Source organism: Molothrus ater, chromosome 3, assembly GCF_012460135.2.
Source record: "Molothrus ater isolate BHLD 08-10-18 breed brown headed cowbird chromosome 3, BPBGC_Mater_1.1, whole genome shotgun sequence".
Classification (NCBI taxonomy): domain Eukaryota; kingdom Metazoa; phylum Chordata; class Aves; order Passeriformes; family Icteridae; genus Molothrus; species Molothrus ater.
This window is the reverse complement of record NC_050480.2, coordinates 37,252,091-37,275,875: the sequence shown is the minus strand read 5'-3', so window position 1 is coordinate 37,275,875 and position 23,785 is coordinate 37,252,091. Positions and strand designations below refer to the sequence as shown.

The following is a 23,785-nucleotide window of genomic DNA, read 5'->3' as shown; positions in this document are numbered from 1 at the left end:
ATGTGGTCATCATTAGTTAGGGTTTTTTATTTTCAACTTTAAAATAAATGCTCATCTGCTCAGTTCCAAATAAAAATCCTGGTATCCTTTAGGCAGACTTTTACAAATGCTTCCATGCAAGGCACCTCTGATTCCTTATCTTTGCATCTTCTTCATTTCACAGAAGAGTTAACAAAGTACTGGTATATACTGACTTAGGTGTGTCAAGCTGTAAGTTCTAGCAAAAAGAGGGACTCACTATTTTCCATCTAGTTAGGAAATGCTTTACCAAAACCTAATATATGTTTAAACTTCCTGTCTTTCCCAATACTACAAGTATCAGTTAAGGCAGATGAAACTGTCATTACCAAAACCTCAGTATTGTTAGTGATGCGTGAAGTGATGAACTGGTGCCCATTCCATGTAAGAGTCTGATTCCATGAAAGAGACAGTAAAAACACTTAGAAGGGAAAGCCACAATTTAGGACTAGTCAGATCTGTTCATGCTTCTGAGGCAAGCCTTGGTGAATAAAAAACCCGTATCAATTTAACCATTTAAATTGCTAACATTTAAAACTAGTTTTTGAATAGTATTCTGATGACTATGTGTGAAAAATTCCTGTGCCCTTTAATTGATATTACACTTTATTATAATTCTTTCACTCAAAAAGCCTAAAAGGATAAGAATTTTTGTGTAAAATCTGTTTGAAGTAAATGAGTAGTCTAAACTGCTGAAGTACCTGTACAATTACTTCACAGTTTTTTAGACCTTATAATCACAAATTAGATCTAAGTTGGACAGGGTTATGGTGTATATCTACCTCCCCATTTGCATGCGGTGCAAGGCTGAGTACTACTGCCCAGTACCGAGCTGAGAACAACTGCAGCTCTTTCTTATCCCTTTTCGAGAATTCCAACAAAATGTGAGCACTCATCCTTTCAGAATGGCTTCCAGCCTGGAAAGAACATTTTTATTGTCGTGCATAAACATGAAGCTCTGACCTAATCTTGCTTTTCTGTGTTACGAATACGAATATCTAAGAATTTACTATTCCCTTAAAAGAGATAAAAAAGGATTCCTAAAATTTCTTGTGTTATTTAACTGCATTTTTTTTTCAAAGGAAACTAATCAGTATAAAGATTTTTTTTTCCTTTGTCACGGGTACAAATAATTTGTGGCTTAATTATAATACTAATTAATTAATTAAATATAACTTAGGTCCATGGTATTGTAAATCAGCAGTTTGAACAGGAAAAATCAGTATTCTGTGCAATTTACATTTAGTAATTAGGCCTTTTTTCCTAGAGTTATCAACATTTTGTTTTAAAAACAAAGTGCCAGAGCGCTTTTACTGACCTTTCTTAAATTTCTTGAAATATTAATACAGCATTTCATGGTGGTTACATGATTCTTATCATAGTCCTCTTTCACAGACTCCATTTGAATAAGCTTTGTATTGCTGGACAGGAAAAAGTGGAAAAATTACTTAATATGCAACCAATGTATTCTTTCAGTAGAAATATTCAAGTAACTAGTTAGGTTACTATTTATTTTTTGATTTGGTGCCTTGACAGTTTACTTTTGTATTAAGATTAAACTACTTTTAATTTAAATGAAAATGCGTCAAGCAGCTCATTGTGATTTAGCCTACATTTGATTCAGATTTTTTTAATATATTACCTTACAAACTTTTTATTAAATGCAAATAAATTAAACTACAAACAAATATTAAATGCAATAATAATTTGAGGATCAATCTACACCCAGAAAAGGGAAGGTATTAATTTACCTTTTTAAGAAATGCAGAACAAATTACCAACTCAGAAATAATACAGTAGTCCTGATTTTAACAAATAGTTTCTGGGAAGCAAGGCTGCATTTGTCTTCATTACATACTGTAAATTTACTATATGTACAGTTCTGTTTTAAAGTTCAAAACAAATTTTTACAAAATTCCTGCATTGAATTCCTGCACAGCTCTCTTTGTGGTAGTGGTTAGGTCTGGCACATTGTTAATTGCTATCACTGTGCCTTCATTACATACATTAAACTGTTAGACTTTCACTGTTAGGCTTTTTATTTTAAACTTCCTGTCAATGTACAGTGCCATAACCTGATGCCATGTTCATTGCAGTGATGTGTTGTATTCACAAACGTTGAGTTCATTGGGCCTGAGAGCTCTTCTAAAAGAGAAACTGGAACTAAAGCACTTGTCTTCCTTCCTCTCCATTTTTCCTTTCTTATTTGATAAGTTTTATACTTCTTGTCCTAGTCCTGAATCTCCTTTGTGCTCTTCACTGCTTCCATTGTTTTTTGTTTTGCCAGCTACCTTTCTTTCATGGGTATTCCATACCTGGGAGATGTTCTACCCCATTTGCAGCCCTTCATGCATGTTTTGGTTTGGTTTGTTTTGTTTTACAAGATTTTGTGATGCGGATGCCTCCTAAGACAAAGATGTGTGCAACTACACACCTCTTTGTTGATTTGGTAGTCACATTGTTTGCATACTTGATGCAAAATGTTTACACATTGTGCCTGACTAGATTGTCATAGTGTTAGAACATGTATTTCAGAAGTAACATCTTTTAAGTATGTGCATCTCAGGTCTAAAAATCCTTTTGCATTAATAGAAGAGTATGGCAATATCATTTTCATAGTGTAAAGAGACATTGGATTTCATTTTAACTCAATTGCACTAAATATTTCCTACATATTGAATGAGGGTTTTTCAAAAATTTTAAGTTCCCAAGCTGTTTGATAAATGTTGTATGACAGAAGTTGTTGAACTGTGATCCAGTTTGAAGCTGCAAGATCCAGAAGGGTTTTTATTGATGATCCAATGAGATGGTGGTTAGACTGCTCTAGCTCCACTTGTTTTTGACTGCTAAAATATATTGCAGTCCTGGAGTCATGGAATTGTTTAGGTTGGAAGAGACCTTAAGGTCATTGAGTCCAAAGGTTAACACATCACTACCAAGCTCACCACTGAACTATGTTCCTAAGTGCCACATCTGAACTTTAAATACCTCCAGGAATGGTGACTCAATTCCTTCCCTGGGCAGCTTGTTAGTGTCAGTATATATTAAATTATCCCTCTTGATGCTGTACGTTCTTGGATTATGCTCTCTGAGTATGTTCAGAGGAACATACTCATTTTCCCCTAGGAAAATGCTTCCTGTTAAAAATAGGAATATTTCTGAAACAGTACTCTCTTTTTGATGCACAGCAAAAAAGAAGTTTTTTGGATACAAACCACAAAACCACAGAATTACTATTATGTGGGATCAAATATATTGCCTATCTAAATCTAGTTCTCTTCTTTTAATACTTTCCTATTTTGAATACAATAATTCAAAAGAAAAGATGTTCTTATTACAGAAAGTTTGATTTAGAGAAGGAGTATTCCTCTTTTCAAATAATCACCCATGTACCCCTGTCTGATTATCCTTCATATTTGTTATCTGGGCAAGTTGACAAGATTGGTAATGGTATTTTCTATTCTGACCTTCATTGAAAAAAAACAGTCTCCAGTGTCAATTCAAGGCTTGATTGGAGAAGAGAGAGAGTTTCAGCCCAGAAATTAACTATTTCTAATTCTTTCAACATTTCTTTTAAGGGAGTTAAGCTTAAGAAAACTATTCTATTTCCAGTAGGGTTATGAAAATTTGTCATTACAAAGTCCTTGGAAGTTTGCTCTTATGTATATTTTATCTTCTTTTAGGGTTATTAACCCTTGACAATTCACTGCAGCAATACTTCCAAATTCTATATATAAAAATTGATATCCCCTCTTCACCTTCTAGCAACAGCAGAAAGTGATTTTATAAGACATTAGCATAATGGAACCTTTTCAATAAAATGATAAATTGAGCCCATTTCAGAAAACAGAACGCACACTTGATAATTTATTGCAGCCAGTGCCATGCTGGAGACCTCATTCATATCATATGCTTTTAAGGCTGATGAGAATGGTGCCATTTTCCCATCACACCTTGCATGTCTGTGAAATTAATTTGAGAGGAAAATTGTAAAAAATGCTCTTTTCTAATAGAGGCTAAAGCTCTTCCGGGAATGCTTATCTTTACATGACATAATTGTCTCTCATGAACGTGTCTAATTACTTTATTGTTTTTAAAGGCCCTTCCATATTAATTGAACAGTGGCATTTGCTGACTCCCTTGTGTCAAGGGGTGAGGTGGAACAGAGTTTTGTTCTTGGAACATATTTTGATTGGTTATGAGGGACAACATGGATGGACTTTCTATTGCAAGTGCATCACTTGCATCTTTATACCCCCAGCTGGAGGTGATATTTGGGTGGAAATTTCTGTAGGTGGAAAATGTTCTGTACTGATTAAACAAAACTATGCATTTTTTCCAGAAAAAAAACTATGAATGTTTTCCAGAATAATTGTTGACATTTATTGCTGATGTTACTAGAAAAAATATGAAAGTAACACTTAGGAAACATCCCTTATGTACAAAAACATTGATAATAGAGTTTTAGGGTGATTCTTTTTTGACAGGAAGAGTCCAATTATGAGGCACAAGTAAAAATCATAAAATCATAGAATGGTTTGAGTTAGGAGGGATCTTAAACGTCATCTACTTCCAACCCCTCTGCCATGGGCACCTTTCACTAGACCAGGTTGCTCAAAGCCTCATCCAACCTGCCAGGATTGGGGCATCCACAACTTTTCTGGGCAACTTGTTCCAGTGCCTCACCATGCACCACATGGTTTCTGTTACGGGCTCTTAGCACTCAGAATGACAGGAATCAGTCTGTGCTCAAATCATGTGCTCAGCATTCATTAATGTCATCGGAACTCTGTGCACACAGCAAGGACATTGGGAGAACAGACCTTTTAAAAAGGCTTGATTTACAGAAAGTGATTACATGGACGAGATTAAGGAATTCTCTTGATAGTAGAAGGTAATATTAGCTTTGCAAAACACACCCTGTTTTCTCCTTATAAATACAAATAATTTTAGGGGGACTAAATTTGAACTTCTGTGAAAGAAAAAGATCATTGCATTTCACAGGGGAAGACAGATTCTCTGGTTTTGGTTTGGTGGTTTTTAGGGTTTTTTTGTGTGTGGGGTATCCTTGAAAGCCACCATGTTTGCTAAGCAGCATCAGTGGCTTTCCAAGCTTCCATGGTGCCCTGCTGGTGCAACAGTCAGTTCTGTGGGTCTTGACGTTTACTTGTCAAAAGACAGGAATGGAGAAAAAGAAACATGGGTATGGAGATGGGGTCTTTGGGTGCAGGATGAGGGAACAGAAGGACATCATGCTCCAAGTTGAGCCTGTTCATCATATACTGTTCTCATTGATGTTCAGCTTCCTGCAACACTGCACAACTTGTCAGGGATTTTATGATGAGTCCCTGGTTTTATTATAAGCTCCTGGTTTTCAGTGCCGGCTGACATTATCTTACTGCCTTTTTGCTATGGTGGTGGTTTAACCAAAATTGTGAAAAAGATCAAAAGTTCACTTGAGCAACTAAAGTAGCAGGAAACACAGCTCCTCTTTTTGTTCACCACAGTTTGCTCTTTAGCTTTGTCACAAAATAAATATTCAGCATATATTACTGGAAGGAAACTATACTGGCAACAGCTGGTTTCTCATTTAAAGGTATATCAGTTGGCAACTGAATTTTTTTCTGCTGCAACTCTTCCCTAATAATTAGCCTCCACTAATTATTTTGGGGGTAGCTGAATCAAACATCAGTAATGTTTTAAATGAAGTCTGTGCTGGAGATATGACCAGGTAAAGATCATGATTAACATTATCAGGGACTTTTCCCAAGCAAATTTTATTTCTCTTCAAAAGAATGTTGTGTTTATTCTAATAAAAATTAAATAAATAGCAAAATCTTCACTATCTTCAGCTGTGAAAGATCAAAATTCCTGATTTTATGCAGATTAGTGATTATGGATATTGCAATTTAATCCCTCTTGATATCCAAAATGTGATGAATAGCTATATATCCTGGTTTCTAAACCCCACAGCATTGTTCACAGTAATTTTTCACTTATTAAAAGCATAATGTGGGAACGTAACAAGGGCTGTAGCTGAGCTAATATTTGACTCATCTTGAGCCATGTCTTCTTTATAACTCTAACCATTGTGAAGTATTTAGGATAGAAATGTAAAAAATCTGTTTCAAACAGAAATGTTATCAGTCCTCAACATTTTCCTTCTAATCTGTAATAGAAATTTTTCAGGAATACTAAATCTAGCAGTGTAAATGTGAACAAACACATTTTGTGTCTGCTATCCAGGCACAAAGATCTGTGTTTGACCAGTAATATGTAGATAAATAAAACATTTTCATTAAACATTGCCATATCTAAAAACATCTAGCATTTTCTTTTCTGCAGAGTCTCTTTCATATTTCATTTTGCTATCCCTATTCTCCTGTAGCCCCCTCTGGAGTCTCCTTCTCTGGCTAAATGGCTTATAAATATATTATAAATAGGGCAGAACTGTAAGGTTGATTACCTCTGACACAGATATGTAGTAGAACAGGAATCTGCATTAGGCACTGAGATGTAGATATAATACCTTTATTGTTTTCTAGATTATCATAATTCTTCAAGAGAATCAACTAGAGATCAAATGCTTACTGATGAAGGAGTTAGGGAGGCATTGGGATGAAATCTTTTCTCTTTAGAATCTGCAGGAATGTCTTCTACTTTATAGTGTGAGTTGGGAATTCAACACTAGAAAGAAGAACCGCTCCAACACATAACTGTCAAACTGTGAAAACCACTGTATGGAAAGAAAAACAAAAAACAGGCTTTCTTAGGTTTATGTGAGATGGCAGGAGGGGAACAGGCTTTTGTTGAGATTAAGAGGTATGAAGTACATCTCAAGTTGAATGTTCAAAATAGTCTTTAAGCGTTTCTGTTTAACTTCAACAAAACCATTCTACAAAGTCAATTAGTTTAATTGATTGGCGTGGCACCCCAGGGAATCACTGAGAGTTCAGCTGGCAGCCTCTGGTTTGGAGTCACACTAATTGGGAGTAGGGTAACAAGCAGCTGCTAAAGCTCTGTGCAGTTCATAGATAGGGTGGTGAGGAGTGGAGGCTCTACAGGTCATGTGGTAGGAAAGCTAACGTGGGGCAGAGTGGTTTCCTAAACTGACAGTTGAAGAATGACAGCAGGACTTGGTTTAAATTAATCCAACAGAGAATTGCTATGCAGTCTAGTCTCTAAAATGCAATGAACACATTTCATACTGACGTCACATTTGAAGACACTACACATATAGTATAAACATGAAATATATATGCATGTGTATATATTATATATATGTGTTTGTGTGTGTATATATATGTATGTATGTATATTATATATACATATTATTATATGTATAAACATATAATATGTAACACATATATAATAACTGATGAAACAAAGAACATGTTGGTAAATATGTTAATATAAACATATATATTATATGTATATATGTGTATGTATATATTATATATACATATAATAATATGTATAAAACATATAATATGTAAAACATATGTAATAACTGATGAAACAACATGTTGGTGAATGTACCATAGGTATATTGATAATATCTCTTACTGAGAAAGCTCACAGGGCCAACAAATTACCGCATTCTCGCTTCATCATATGTTTGCATTAAAGGAAAAAGGGGTAATTAAGAGTTAAAGTGACACGTATCTACTTAGAAACTTCAACATTAGTTTAATTCATTCTGATAGAGAAGCCATTTGATTCCTTCTGGATAATAAAGTGAGTTTTCCTGGTTTTTATGAAGATGATCAAGCCAACAGGTTTATCAGGCTGCAGCCACCCCAAAGGGTCTCTCCAAAGTGAAGTGGGAAAAGGTCATGAGTTGATGCTCAAAGCTTTCCTGAGTAGAATTATGCACCTTGGCATAGCAGGGGGATCACTAGACCATAGGTACCATCACATTTCTGTGAGAAACTTTTAGATGTGTTGAGGCATCTGTAAGAGTTGCAAGGATAAGATTAGTTGGTATCACTGTTTCAAAGTCTGAGACTATTATTTCAATGCTTCTTATCAAATAACAGACATAGATGCTCAGCAGACTGTACATGTAAACATGTCAGTGAGGATTACTATGATTCCATTTTCTGCACATTTAACTTTAATGCGATGAATCTTGCTGCCTTTCAGCTAATCTGTGGATGGGGAATTCTGTTAGTTAATGCAGAGCTAGAGGTGCTTTGAGGTTTAAGCTCTGAGCTTAGAATGCACTCTTTCTCTTTGTCTGTCTTTCCCTTTGTCTGTCTTTCCTTCTTTTCCTGAAATACTTCATTCCGTGTTTCTCTTCCTCTACAGAAGGAAGTTAGCTCTTAGCATGTGTCACAACTGAATTGCTTAAAAAAGCTGCTCAATGCTTAAATACCTAGGCTGATTTTAATAGCCTGGAAAAACTGTATCCCTTCTTCCCAAACCCTTTTGGTCAATGGTTTAAAGAGATAAAGAAACCTCTTGACTTAGGTTTGTATTTTCAAAACTGTCTTCTAAATGCAAAACAGTGTTGCTGCCTATCCAACATTCCAGTTTAGAGTCTGTGCAAACAGAGTATGTGAAATTCTAAGCTGGCCTTTTTCTTAAAATCATTCCTATTCTTTAGAGTATTGTTCTGGAAATACATTATATAAAAGTGATGCAAAGACCATGCAATTATGTTGAGATAAGAGAGCATGGTAAAGTGCCATTTTCACTCAATCTTTTCCATTTTTCTGGACAAGCCTTTAAGAGAATGATTGCGAATATATCTCTTTTCTAATGTAAAACCAGCTAAGGAACTTCCTCATAATATTACTTTTATTGAAATAAGTTACTTATGTCATTAAATAGCACATTTCAGAAACTAAGTAGTTCAGTTTTAAAAGTGCTGGTAGTGATATTTTCTGTCTTCATTGAAAAACATTGTATCAACTAAGTTGTATATAGATACATCCTTCCTGAGCCATTTTCCTTCTCTCCTTTGTTTCTAAATAAATTGTTATTAAAATTTTAGTTCTGTGGAACCTTCAGAGTGTGGAGCCTGACATGCAGGGCATTGAAGATGAAAAAAAGGTATCACAGGTCATTTGAAATGACAGTTTCTGTGGTACACTGTTAATTGCGCAATGTTTTGTGACACACTGAAATATCAGAAAAAAACCACTAACAAGTTATTTGGTATGTTAATGGACAGTCCTGTGAGAGATGTATCTATGGAATGCAAAGTAAGATAGAATTGCACATGCTACTGAAAATGGAGCACATAATAGATTTTTAGAGATTTTGTACAGCATTATTTTCTGGGATTTTTTTCTTGTTTGGTTGGGTTTCCTTCTCAATTCCTCTCAATAATTCCTAGCACTCAATTTACTTTTTTGATTGTTACTGAGCATAGAGCTGACATTTTCATACAACTAGCTATTATAGCCCTAAGTTCTTGTTTTTGTGTGATAATAACTAGTCAAAATGATTACTGTTTGGCTAAAATTATTTTTCCTATGTATATCACCTCACATTTATCTACAAGGAATTTAATTTTTCATTTTTCTGTCACTCAGGATCCTGAGTGACAGTACTGTCACTGACAGCATGCTGAGTGTTTTTTCTGGTTGGCCAGAAAAAATGTGGTTTATCTGGTTGGCCCTAATTTTTACTACCCTGAAAAAAATCATATCACTAGCAAACTTTGTCAGTTCACTGTTCATTTCTGTTTTTCTGACAATGAATATTCAAGTCCTGGAACGATTTTTTTGGGGACTGTACTGTGAAAAGTGATCATTTATTCCTGAAATTTATTTCCTGTATTTTATCTATGTATTTGAACACAAGAGAATTTTGCATTTCATTCAGTAACAATATAATTTATATTTTAAAACTGCTGAGAAAGAGGTTTTTTATCACAGAATCACAGAATTATGTGGGTTGGAAAGATCCATAGAAGTCATCTAGTTCCAATCCCCTTCCATGAGCAGTGGTACCTTCTACCAGATCAATTAGGACAAAGCCCCATCCAAGAAGGCCTTGACTACTTCCAAGGATAAAGTTTTAGTACCTTGAATAGATCAATTACCTTCCATATAAGCCTTGCTACCTCATTATCTGTTCCTTGGGTGCCCTGAAAAACAAACTTTTCCAGAATGTCGTGTATTGGGGTGACAGACTGTAACAAAGCTAACAGCTAGAATGTTGCTGCTGGTCTCCAGCATTTCATAGTTGTAAATAATTGAGTTGTAATTGTAGTTGAGTAGAGCTGGGGCTTTTGGGACACAGGAAGCAATTAGGGAGCTAACACAGAGAAGCAAGTCAGTAGGAATAGCCATTCTTTTGCCTTCTTCAACCTCCCTCCCTGCATGGGTGTTTAGCTAGTTGTGTCAAAGGCCACTTGTGAAATGCGCAGTTGTGTAAATTGGGTCAGACTTTTATTAAAAGAGCTGTGTGAGAAAGAGCTGCTGGAAGCCTTGTCAAAGGTTTTCACCTCACACATCCTCAGTGAGTCCACTGGCCCAGGAGTTACATTTAAGCTCAGGTCCTTTCCTTTGTTGCATCACTGGGCTGTGTTTTCAAGTGTCTGGATGTGTATCTTCTATATTCTTGTTTTTCTGGCCTGACGTGGGAACAGCGTTGTCCTTATGGATTTTCTTGGTGACCACTGGTTTAATTTTTAAACATTTTTTAGTTTATTTGCTGAATCTGTGATCAACTGGATCTGCTTGTCATACTGAAGCCTGCACTGCATGATCTGTTCAACCTAGGCAGACTTCTGGAGCGTCTTCACTTCCCTTCACGTGCTTAGGCTTAAACTCAGAAGTCGCTGCCTTCAGCTGCAAATAAACCAGGCCTAGCCAGCTGTCATCACCACAGGTCAGACTCAGTCCCCTCAAGGGTATAAAAAGCAGCTCAAGTGGAGCTTTGTGGGGAATATTATGATTGCTGCATAGCGGTTTCCTCATGCACAAGAAGTACATTTCATGGGAGACCTTTTGACACTCTTAAGTCTTGAACACTTTGTTGTTGTAGCACTGTTTTTCTCCCATGTATTGTTTACCCAGCTTTCAGCAGTTTCATGAAATTTCTGGTGTGTTGTTTTTTTTTTTTGTTTTTTTTAATTCCATGTTTTGCTGTCTGGCAGAATCATCACAATTGTTTTTGGTGGTTTTTATTTTTTCCTCTTTTTGAATCCTTCACTCTTTATTGTTAATATGAGCAATAATGTTGAATTTTCCTCCTTTGTCTGAAAATCAGAGAGCAAGCTGAAGGAGAGGAAGATATATTGTGAGAAGTAAGAGAAAGGTGACCTTATATAGAGGTCAAGAAAGAGAATGAGACAGGGAAAAGGTAATTACAGAAGTAAGTGGGTAAAAAAGATAATGAGGGATTTGGATGAAATATAAAAGAAAGTGGAGGTAAATGATACTGGGACTCAGAAAAGTGAAGCAGATGATTCTTTCATGATAATGATTAGAAGAGAAATCCTAATATACTAATGTCCTGAATTCCAGTAATTTGTGATAGATCAAATGCTGTGCTTTTTGCAGTTTTTAAATTCATAGATGTCTCCTGGTTGATTTTTCTCACAAAAATTTTTTCACTGAAAAGGCATTAAAAAAATAAGTGTGCCCCATTGTCCTTGTCAAATAACTTCTGATGCTCCACCTCTTAGGCATTATACCCTCTTCAGCCAAATTTCAACTCTTCTTAAATTTTTAGTCCTCGTAACAGTGAAAAGTCCATTTATTTTTTTCTGAATAGCTGTATATTCCATATACTTTAATTACCTGAGATACATAGACATTCTGCAAGTCCTATTTGAGTATCAAGAAAAAGTTGTGGTTGGTTTATTGGTTTTTTTTTTCTGATTTATTCTATTTCATATTGTTATCGTACTTCAGCTCTTAGGTCATGAGTTCTTTTGCATGGCATCACCGTGTGGGGTTCATCTTCCCTAATTTTAGAGGTTTGCAAAGTAGATATTTCTACCACATTTTGTTGTTCTAAATCCCCATGAAAGAGAGAAACAGACCCTTTTAGGCACAAGTTATCTGACCTGTTTGTATGTTTTTATATATATACTTTAGAATGAATTGAATCAAACCATAAAAGTCAATTTTTCTCACTAAAATAAATCACAACCATTTTAGATGAATCTATCTGTTAAATAAATACCATTTTCATGTTATAAATTAGAAAGTCATCATAAAGAATAGGTATAATCTAGAACAGGTAGAAAAGTTTATGAATATGTGCATCCACATGGGTCTGGGGAGGAAGGCTATGTGCTCTGTGATGTCTTTGCAGACAAAAAAAGTAGTTAAAGGACAAAAGTTAAAGACAGAACATACCAATTGTATTTTTGCAAAATGAATGTGATCTTGTAAGTAATTTCTCTTTCTTTGGGTCCAGAAATGAAACCTATGCTATTTTGTTTTTAAACTTAACTTTATGTGGAAATTTTCACTAGTTTGAGCCTTCTGGGTTTGTATTTCAGACATTTTCCCTCCTACTGTGTTGACTCCAACAAAGTCCTTAAAGTGAACACAGTTGGAGGAATACTTCTTTTCTTTCTCTTCTAACTGAGTATTTTTCATTATGTAGGTGCAAATTGCTAAAATAGACTGAGGTCTCTGACAGTCAGTCTACATTTTACAAATTACAAGTAGTCTAAATGTAAATATAATGGAGTCTGAAACAATGCTAACTTTATGTAGGTTTCAATCTGGTGAAAGATTTCCTGTAGCTGTGTCCTTGTTTTAAACAGGTGATTATAGGAAAGACTCAGTAATCAGTATAATCTATATGAAAATGCAGTTCAAATGAAAACAGCAGGTTTGCTACTAATATCCCTATTTAGATTTTATTCACTTAAACAGTCATAGAGATGATAATGGGTGTTTTGACTGATTAGAGATTTCAGGATCAAGTCTATAGTCATTATGACTAATGCTTTCTCATTAACTAGTCATGCATATCGAAATAATTGGTCTGTGCTATCACTAACCTGTACAAAGCTCGCAGTGCATGGTCATCATTAACAACACAGAAATGAGGAAGTAATTCAGGTTCTAAGGAGCTTAAAAACCTAAATGGGGAGACAGTATAAAAACAGTAGGATACACATCAGAGAAAGCTACTTCTTCTTTTTATATAAAATACTAAAGGGGTAAACAGTTTTAAGACCTTTTTTTTTTTGGTGATGTGATATTTGTGAGGAAATTATCTTTGAAGAGGTAGAAAAGAGAGAGTGTGTCTCATTGGCATGAGAGGACAGGTCCTGACACAGATCATAAATAAGAGGCCTCTTGTATTCATATCATCCTAATTTTTTTTCTTTTTTTTTTTGGCCTGTAAAGGCAACTTAATTAAAATTAACTCCATAGAGAAAACCATCAAGCATTTTCCTAAAACTAGCATGTAATAAGTGGCTTTATATGATATTCGGAAGTGAAAACTACAAAATAGAGATTGTTTTCTCAATTCTCGTGAAAGTTGTATACCCAAAAGTTGTGTGCCTGATACATGTACTTATGTGCTTGGTTCTGCAGCAATTTTAGTGATTACTGGCACTGTGCCATAATGACATTCTTTATTAATATTGATGGGTCAGAGCTGGTGCATAAGACAGATTTCCTTGTTCCTGTGTCTTTCAGTTTCTCTTTGAAAAGGGATCCGAGGGGATGCAGTCTCAGCCAAGGGCCATGGTAATATAGTCAGTAAAGAGCTTAATGCTGACCATCAGTGTTGTACTGTAAGCAGACTTACAACATTTGCATTTTTAATTAAGTCTTTGTTTTGCCTGCTGATGCGGCTCAGGACCTGCACCTAATGATGTAACTGCACTTAGCGAGAATGTGATCAGTACATCTGCATAAAATGGTGAATGTGTTGCTGAAAATGTCCACTTAACACATTCCTTCTAAAATCAGTGCATTCCTCTTATCACATTGTGCCTTTCCAGCTTCCTTGCTATTGCAGATATTTCTAAAGTTATTTTGTGTCTCTGAATAGATCTGTGCTGCTTAACTGCTCCAACCCATTATATTATAAATTTGTTTCTTGTGTTTCAAATTTGTGCGCAGGGAATGTGTTTGGGGGGACTTTTTATATTCATGAAAACTGAAAACAAAATTGAAAGTGCTAAGAAAAATGAATATTGAGTTAATGTAGTCTATTTTTGCACAGAGCAAATATCAAGCTAATGCATAAGATTTATCCTCTATAGTAAATCAGCAATATGTCTCATTTTAGGCCTCTCCTATGACTACTATTTTTTACTGCAGTATTCAGTCATGCTGATTTATGCCGTACTATCCTGTGAATATTTTGCAGACTATTATCAATAAAATAATTTTATCTTTTGGTCCAGATGGAATGAGCTTAGAACACAAAGCAGACAGAGAGCATGCTTCCTGCCTCAAGTGTTTTAATCCTTGAAATAAATTTTAATCCTTGGCAAAAAATGAGAGGGACACAAGACAGCAGGGAAGGGAGGACTGGATCAGGAAAGGCATCAGCCAATTAACAAATTATTTTATGCTGTAAGGGCTCATGTACTCAATAAGATGGTTCTGTTTAACTGGAAGGATTTTATTAGAGTCACACCAGGAGTAAGTTTGGAGTGCAGGAATGAACGAGGACAGTGAGCACTGGCATCACAGAATTACTCAAGATGAGTGTGAATAGAAGCAGCAGTTTCAGTAGTCCCATTAGACAGCCCACACAGGAAATTGGAACAATGGGAGAGGACTGGTGATAACACAAAGGATAACAGGCTCTGGTCTCACTTCCTGCTGTTGAGACCAAGTCAGGAATAAGTGGCTGAAATCATCTTGTTTATTGTGGACCTCTACTAGAAATAGCATTCCTGCTTTCTTAAGTCATGGAGCATTCTTTTGAATTGTGCTAAAGGCACTGGCCTTTTATTGATTGATCAGCTGATCCTGCATAGAGGAACTGCCAAAAGTAAAATTAAGTCACTTGCAAGTGTCCTCCTTCTCATATGCAATACCATAGTTTAGATTTTTGATGTGGATTTTAGCTCAAATCAAGTCTAATCCAGACGTGCTCTCAGTTCCAGTAATGAGAGCCTCCAGCAAAGTACGAATGAATGGATATCCAGTTGTCCAAAACTTTGTCATATTTCACAACATTGAATCGTATATTAAATAGCTCAGCATGAGCCCTTTTGCCTTTAATTTAACTATTTTAATCCCAGAACTGTGTTTTAGACTGATTTGAGAAGTGTGCTCTCAGCCTTTTGAGTTATTCATATGAAAAGTGTGTAAGTGTGAATATGAAAAGTGTGAAAAGGGTGTGTGTCATTTTCCAAAAAAAACTGACTTCCATTTAAATTCTGTAATACTTTGTCTCCTGCCATGGTGGTTAATACTTTCCAAGGAAACATAGGGACAACACTTGATAGATCAGTTGACTAAAGTTCTTTTTGGATACATCACTGATATACTCTTATGTAGCTAATGTTCCTGAAAAATTGAAAAAGTGTTAAATTTTTTTTTCAACAGTGCACATCTTCTTTGTAGACATCTGCATACTTTTTCATAGAAAAAAAAGATTTTTTATATGACATAGTTCTCTGAGGTTGAGTTTTGGAAACTGAAATTACATTTGAGTTACATTTATATTATATTTGAGCACATTTAAATCAGGACAGCCATAGGTATAAAATAGAATATATTCTAAGAATATATTCTTTATACCTATAGAATAGGTATAAAATGTAATTGACATTGTAATTGAACACAGGGTCTGACCCTTTACTGTGTGAAGAACATTTGAAAATAAAGGAAGTCAGACATGTTTAAAAATATTATTCCAGGTTGTATTTACTGTGGTAATGTGCTAGAGTTCATATGTACATAAAACATATATTTCTAATGAATGTAGGGAGAAATAAGAGAATAGGGAGATAGACAGTGAAAAACTTTTAATCTCTAAGGGTTTGCTACTGATTCTGAAGTTCACCACTGTTAATGGGTTAAATCTCTTCTTGATATTAAGAAATTTTTGTTTGAAACTTTATTCTGGTCTCATTTCAACTTCTAATGATAACCTTGAGTCTCTGACCTTGGAGATGCCCAGTCTAGATTAAAACCATGCCAGAGGTATTCCAACATTTTGTAAGGAATATCCATAGCTATTCTAAAAAGTGCTTCACTCAAACAGTGATCAGCATTGCCTGTGAAATCAAATTCATTAGCATTGCCCTGGGCTTTGACAATTCTCTGCATATCACATTCTGTTCCATAGTGTCACAGAACAGAATGCGTTTCATTTCATTTTCCTTGAAAATTTACTTGGCCTAATATCTTGGCAGCAGTTTGCAAACTTTGCTAGGTTATAAGGCTGCCAGCAAGAATAAAGAACTGGCTTCCAGTCTTCCATGAATAGAAGTAAATTTGCTAAATTGTTTTCTTGTTGTGATATCAGTCAGACTCATCTTTTAAACTTCATCTAAAGAAATTTTCATGCAATTTGACCTCATAAAAATTGCAGCTAGACAATTTTAGAGTAGAAGTGAGATGCAAATTCTGGATGGTTGGGGTAATTAATCTCATACATCACTTGCCAAAGATTTCACTTGGTGCTGATCAGTGGTAAGCTCTGGGTGCATTTTCAAGGAGTTATAGTGTAGTTCACCTGTACTTATTGATCAAGAAGCAGGAGTTACTGGAAGGTGTTAGGAACTAGATCAGGCAAGAAAAGATGATCGCAAAGCTCTCTTCAGAAATTAAAATTATTTTATCACTTACAGAGTAAAACAGAAAGCTTTCATGAAAGTTTGCTGCTGATTTTCAGTCTACATCAAAAGTGGTTTTTTCCTGTTTGTTTGTTTTTCCTCTTGACAGGTGCAGCAAGTTACAACAGTTTTTATGTTTTTTGCAAAAATTTCTGCCAAGCTGTGAAGCCTGGTAAACTGAGGGTCCGCTGCAGTGTATGTAAACAAGGAACCCTGACGTTGGCAAGGGTAAGGTTTTTTGGATTTGTTTCAAGGTTTTGGGGTATATGGAGATGACATATTTAGTCTTTTCTATTTGCATACATATGGCTATGTATATATGTAGTCTTACTTTTTTTTTCTTGCTGTTTATGGCTGAGAAGAGTAGTTCAAAGGATGTTGAAAATTTCACTCACTTGTTTCTACTATTTTGAGCACATACAAGGAACATGGTGCAGACTAGAGCTCCAGTCCTTGAAAGACACACTTAGCTCTTTCTTTAAAGGACTAATGATTAACCTGATTGTATGCGCAATCTATGCAGCTACATATGTGCTAAAAGGATGGGATGACAGACGTTTATTCAAAGCTTAGAGCTGTTGTTAAGGCCTCAGAAACACCTGAATTCAGATCTCGGTTGTGATCATTATGGGCTGCGGCCAGAAGTTTTTGAACAGATGTGTAGTCGAGAATATTAATCCTTCCAGCCCTGTTGCAGCATGTAAAGTCAAGGAAAAGTTATTGTTCTTGGACAGAAAACTAGATCTCTCAAGCTTGGTTTGCACCCTAAAATGAGAGAGTGTTGGGGAGTGAGTTGAATGTGCACTTGTATAAAGTCTTGAAGGGTTTTTTTCTTCTATCTGAGTACTGCTAAATTTCACTGGTTGTGTTACTGTTGAATGAGTTCTTCCTCTCTCCTAAATCAGGAGATTAGTCAACCAGGTTTGTTATGGGAGAGGCTTAGGTCTTGAGGAAGACTGATGCATACCATGCTGTAGCTTGGTTCTAAGGAACTTTCATATTCAGCCCATGTTTAAGTGTTTAAATTTGTCTTTTGCTGTGGTTTAAAGTTTCAGCTTTGTGTTCTCAATGTAGCACGGTGCTTCAATGTCTTTACATGTAATAGCACTGCAAAAAAATAGCAATTAAAACCCCAGGTTTTATATTCTCCTCGAAAAGAAAAATAAAGTATGGTATTGTATAAACCATACCATACTTATTAGACTTACACATCTAATTCAAAAAGCCACAACTACAATGCCCTTCAAGCTTTATGTGCTATTCCTGAATTAACCAACTATCTCTGATTTATTTTAGAGGCTTCAAAGTGCTGCATTTTGCAGTGTTCCAGATGAACACATCTAAGGGGATTCTTTTTCTCTCAAAATTTTTATTCAAATATTGATGATTAGCATAGGCTTGAATCATATATAAATCAAGACAGAAGAGAAGACATCATTAATGCACATTTCCAATGGATGAAAACACAGACAATATTCTATTCAGCTTTTATACATGAAGTCAGTGCTGCTGAAAGACATTGCTGGTGTCACTAGATGAGTCTGAATCTTATAGATTCCACTGATATCACACAGAGTCCTTTGTTAGACTCAGAGGCTTCCTTCAGCATGTCCACTTTTGGAAATGATGACTTTCACATCTGTCCTGTTTGATTTGGGATCATTGCATTCCTTCTATTAAATAAACCTAAATACATTTCCTAACTATTCAGCTTTTACAGAATCTGCACTGTTCTTGGTTTGGGGGACTTAAAAAAACCCCAAAAAACATCAACCCTGTATTGTCTCCCAGGAATTCCTCATAACTCCATGGTGGAAATGCTATTACAAGAAGTTTCAGTAGTGTACACCTATAAATACCTTCTGATTGCCTGGAATGTATGTGGGCCTACATTCTTTTGGCAAATACGGGTTCAGTGACACAATAAATATATGCAGGCTGATAAATTCAATTGAATGAGCAGATTACAGCTGCTTCTTCTTTCTATTACCATATTTTACAGTACATATGAAAGGAAAGTGGCTGGAAACTTGTAGTGGAAGCTGTTCCAATTTTCAAGGTTGATTCAAAAAATCCCAGCTTTTTGAGGATTTGATAAGATACTTCAGCATAAAAGTACAAAAGAGGAAAGGGAGATATCTTCTGGAAAGTTTAAAATGATAATTTTATTCTGTTTTAGTTTTAAAATAATGCTTGGCTGTGAAAATAATTTGCACTTGAGATTCTTGTTACTTTCTCACAAAGCAGAGAGAATCTGTTATCATTCTTTTCCTCTTGAATTGAGGCAGAGCACAGTAGTTAGGAACAGTGTGCATTCTGTTCCTGCAGCTTGGGCTGGCAGTCCTGTGGGCTTCCAAAGTGCAGTGTTTGCAATATGTGCACTCCTAATGTCATGAATGTGCTATGCAAGTCAGTTTGTTTTATAAACACACAGCATCCATCTCGGTCCTGTGGTTATAAAGAGTAGGTGCAGATTTTGCATGTGCCTGCCTCACCTTCTTTTCTGCTCCACTTTACAAGGAGACAGAAAACAATTCCAGTTGGAGTGGCTTCAAAGATGTACTAAGACTTATTTCTTACTGTAGAGAGACCACTCTGTGTTAAGGCCAGGCAAAAGTGTGTCTCTCACAGCAAGTGAGCTGTATTAGCCCTGCTTTCTTCAATGCATTGCAGTCTACAGTGGCCAAAGTCTGCTGAAAAGGTTAAAAAAAGTTCGAGTTAGTATATTACCCCAAACCCTCTGTCTTTCCTCTCCAATCCCATAGAGCTATACCAGTGATACCAACAGATATTCTCTCTACTGGTGCTACAGTTATTCTCGTTTTATAGAGAAATTAGTCAAAATAAAGTTGACATAAACTAACTATTAAAAACACTTGTCTGTACCACTATACTACAGACCTGTCAGCAAAGCCACTTCTTTTTTTAGTTCTCTTTTTTCCCCCCAGTCTTGGAAAACTGTGCCTGACCTTTACATGGCAACAGAGCAAGTTTCTTTTGTGCTCAGAAGCACAGAAGCTCTTTTGTGCCATAAGCACCAAAGCACTCTGTAAGCCAACATTTGTTACACTAAATCTTTTATTGAGATGAAAGTGAATACCTGTGTAAAACCTGCACAAAGCCTTGCGCAGCCTTCACTTACTCTACATGCTAATCCTTTGACTACCTAAGATACAAATGACCAGCCTGATTAAATTGAGCTTTCTTTTTTCATGGTGTGTGGGCTGGCATTTAAAATATTACTTATTCCATTAAGTAGTCTTATTCTAAAACCATATTTAGCAGTCATGGATATTTGCATAGCATTATTTTAATATATGATGCTCAGATTAAATTTATGATACAATATTTCTATAAAATTAAACAGATTACTGTTTTTTTTATTTTTACCTCAGAAACCATCTAAATATTACATTTGTCATTTTACAGTTGGCACTTACCTGGAACTTTACAAAAATGTCATGACCTCATCCTTTATGGGAGATATATACAGGTTAATTTAATGATAAGAAAACGTCACTGTAAAAATATCACATCTCCCTATTTTTTCTAATTAATCAAGCACAAAAGATATCTGTAAAGATTGGTACGTGGAAGTCTTGTGTAGGCCACCTACAGTCCTACCAGGAAGTTTTTTTAATATAGCTTGAAAACTTTAGTAGCCGTGATTCAGAAAATTAGCATATTCCTCTTTCCAGAAAACAAGCAAACAACAAAACCAAAACAAAAAACCCCACAATAACAAAGCAAAAAAAAAAACAAAACCAACAACAAACCAAACAACAAAGAAAAATAAAACTCAAAATAAACAAACAAAGACCCACACAAAAATGTCTGATTGGAGCAGTCACATTGGCAGTCCATCTTTCGGAGCTATATCAGTGTTAACATTCATAGTGTTAGTTCTCTAGTGAAAAGAAAAATGTGTATCTGTGAATGGAAGGCTAGATTCTGAGAACTGATATGCATCAGGCTATACACAAACCCACACTTTTCCAATGCATCTGACTTTGTATGTACTCCAGGTAAAAAAAGACAGGAACATTTGATTTGGTATCTGTCATAATTCAGAATTCAACCAGAGTAAGAGTCTGGATTGAAGTGTGACAAATAGACTTTGGGGCTCCCTATTCAGGCACAGGTGCTATGATGAGGCCATTTCTAGTGTGGGGACTCATCACTACTTGGTCATTCTTCTTCTTCTTGTGTCCTTGCTAGTTGATACTGAGTTTTCAGTGTATCATCCAGCACAAGCACCAAAGGAGTTTGTCGTAGCCCCTCTGTACTTTGCAAGCATTCACGTCATTATGTCAGATCTTTTCAGACATGAGGAGTTATATTCAGATCTAACTCCCTACAGCTGAGATGAGATTTAGTTTCTGTCACTTAGAGCACATCTGGTGTGTACTGTCCCATTGCTGTCCTTGCCCTCTGTGCTCCAGGGGAGCCTCCTGACGTCACAGGTTTTGTTAAACTGTCTCTGCCACAGAACTGCTCTTCTATTGTTTATCAAATCAATGATATTGCTTACATCTATTTCTTTTCATTTTAAGCCTAACAGAGAAATGGACATTTACTGAATTTTGTTTCTCTGGAACCATGAAAGGCTTGTGATTTGGGTGGTTTGTCAGCATAGACTGTGTGGTACATCACAGTTTGGCACAAACAAAGTCTTCTGAGTGCCTTTCAGTGACTGATAAATATCAGGTCATAAATGGTGATAGTGGTCTTCCTAACAGATGATAGTGCAGTGTTTGGAATTTGATACTTTCATATTTCCTAGGAAGAGAAAGATCTGTAACATAGTAATTTGCTTTGAGTTCTTACTTCCTATCTCCATTTAAGCTATTTTAATAAGGTATTTTCTTTTTGATTAATATAAACTTATTTTACAATAATATAAAATAAAAAAGCAGTTTACCTTTTATCTCTGTTTTTTTTTTTTTTAATATATCATTGTAAAACTCCATTTCACAGTGCATAACCTTTCACCACTGCTCATTTGAAGTCACATTTTTTTCCTGGAATTAATTACTTGCATCCTCCCTCAGTAACAGAGAAAGGAAGGAGCACTGCTCACTACATCTGAGCAAGGCTGACTGAAAGGAAAAGGGTCAAGTAGCACCTCTGAAATTATGTAGTCCTTACTGCTGCTAAGTCAGCTTCTCCCCTCTGATGGTTTCACTACCGGAGTAATATGGCAAAGAGATTACAAAAATCAATTTGTCCTTTAAAGGTAAACTGCAAAATAAACAGCCACAGAAGTGTATGTGAAAAAGTGTGATCTCATTTACAGGCTGGAAGATATTAAAATGTGATTTAGTTCTTGAGAATGGGTAACTTAGTTGTTTGTCTCTCCAAAATTACATGTGTTCTGGGAGGATACAAATGTTTTTGATATATATTCTAGCTTACACATGACAAACACTATGTGTTCAAATGCTTCTATTGAATACTGTGCATAAAAAAGTTACCACTGTAATGTGTGACTCCTTGGTCAAACTAACAAACCTGAAAGAACCATTTATTTTTGGGTTCCTGCTAATGAATGTGTAAGTACAAAAATAGCTTAATTTCCCTGCATTTGGCTGACAGAAGTAGCATTTACAGGAAATTACACATATTCAGTACATGTGCTTCTTTCTGCATAAATAATCAAAAATGCCTCAATTCTGACATCTAAATTGCCACCGCTGGGCACTGGTGTTAATGCTGCCTTGAGAAGACTAGGCCAGAGAAAAGAAGCTCTTGGAAAAATTTTTCCCAGGGTTTCCACTGAATCAGGAAATCTTTCTTCATTAGTTATATTAAGTCAGCACTCTAAATTGTAAGCCTAATGTTTTTTCCTAATGAACCAGTGTTTTTCGAGAGAGAGGGAAAATCTTAAATACCAATGAGTTATTCTGTTGTTTAGGCCAAGCCCAGCCGTGCCAGGATTCCAGAGAGAAATCGGGCATATTTTGATCTTCTCCCTACCTGCTGCACAGGGAAATGTACTCTTGTGCAATCATTTCTCTTATTAAGTGATCTTGATGGTAACAGGGATGCTGAATGTGAGCTGCTGGGACTGCCATTCACATGAGGAGTTCGTGTCATCCACTCCTCTTTATTGTTCTCACACTGCTTGCAGTGACTTGGTGCACAGCATCAGTATTAAATAAATCTAGTGCTGAGCTAGCTCCAAGTTTGTAATTACTGATGGAACTTCCCTAAAGATGATCACAGGGCATCTGCAGGTCTGATTCTGCCATTGCTCATCAAGTGTCTTAATTGCTTTTAATAACATGAATATCGGGAAAAAAAATTACAAACAGGATAATTCTAAATTTTAAAAGTCTCTTTTCTTTGATGATATGTTAAATTTTCCCAAATCCAGATACACCCTGGGGAGGCTGCTCCAACAGATATTCTTGGGCCCTGTTTAAGATACTGTGGCACTTACAGAAATAAGAAAGCTCAACTCTGGGTGGCTGAAAATTATTATTTTACAACAATTTTTATTCTTTCTTTTCCACTTCTCTCTTTGGCTTTTAATGTCATTTCATTCTGAATCTCTTAAAAGACAGCCTCACTCTTGCACCTGTCTCACACAGTTGCAATGCCATTAGGGATGGCTTCCAAAATGCTCAGCTCCATCTGAAGAGAACAGTTGGGAGGATTCAGAAGACTTGACATGGTTTTATTCAGGCTTTTAGCTACCTCTTTCATTTATTTTTAAATATCCCTTAAGAAAAAATTCATTATGTTGGACATAAATTGTAATATACAGTAAATGAAAACACATACTTGATTTATGAAAAAAAAAAAACCTCATCCATTTCAAAAGACAGTAATGGAGATTCGTTCACGCAAAATAAACTTGGCTGAGGAAACAGTTTTTTGCTTCTATGTTGAAAAAATGATGCAAGTTCTTTTATTTTAATAAGATAAGAAAGTATATTTTAACTCAATTCCATTAGAAGCTCTGAGATATCTATGCATGATTTACAATATTTATTGCAGTATGTGTTTTCAGTGAGGTTACACGTTATA

The 23,785-nt window shown here is 35.7% G+C and overlaps 1 protein-coding gene across 1 annotated transcript in view; it reads left to right on the top strand.

The window, feature by feature from the left end:
- PRKN (parkin RBR E3 ubiquitin protein ligase) overlaps positions 1-23,785 on the top strand; it is a 673,569-nt gene that overhangs the window by 211,020 nt on the left and 438,764 nt on the right. Inside the window, exon 4 of the mRNA XM_036380347.1 lies at positions 16,863-16,981. Within this exon, the coding sequence (XP_036236240.1) occupies positions 16,863-16,981 (119 nt within the window). The remainder of the gene's footprint in view (positions 1-16,862; positions 16,982-23,785) is intronic.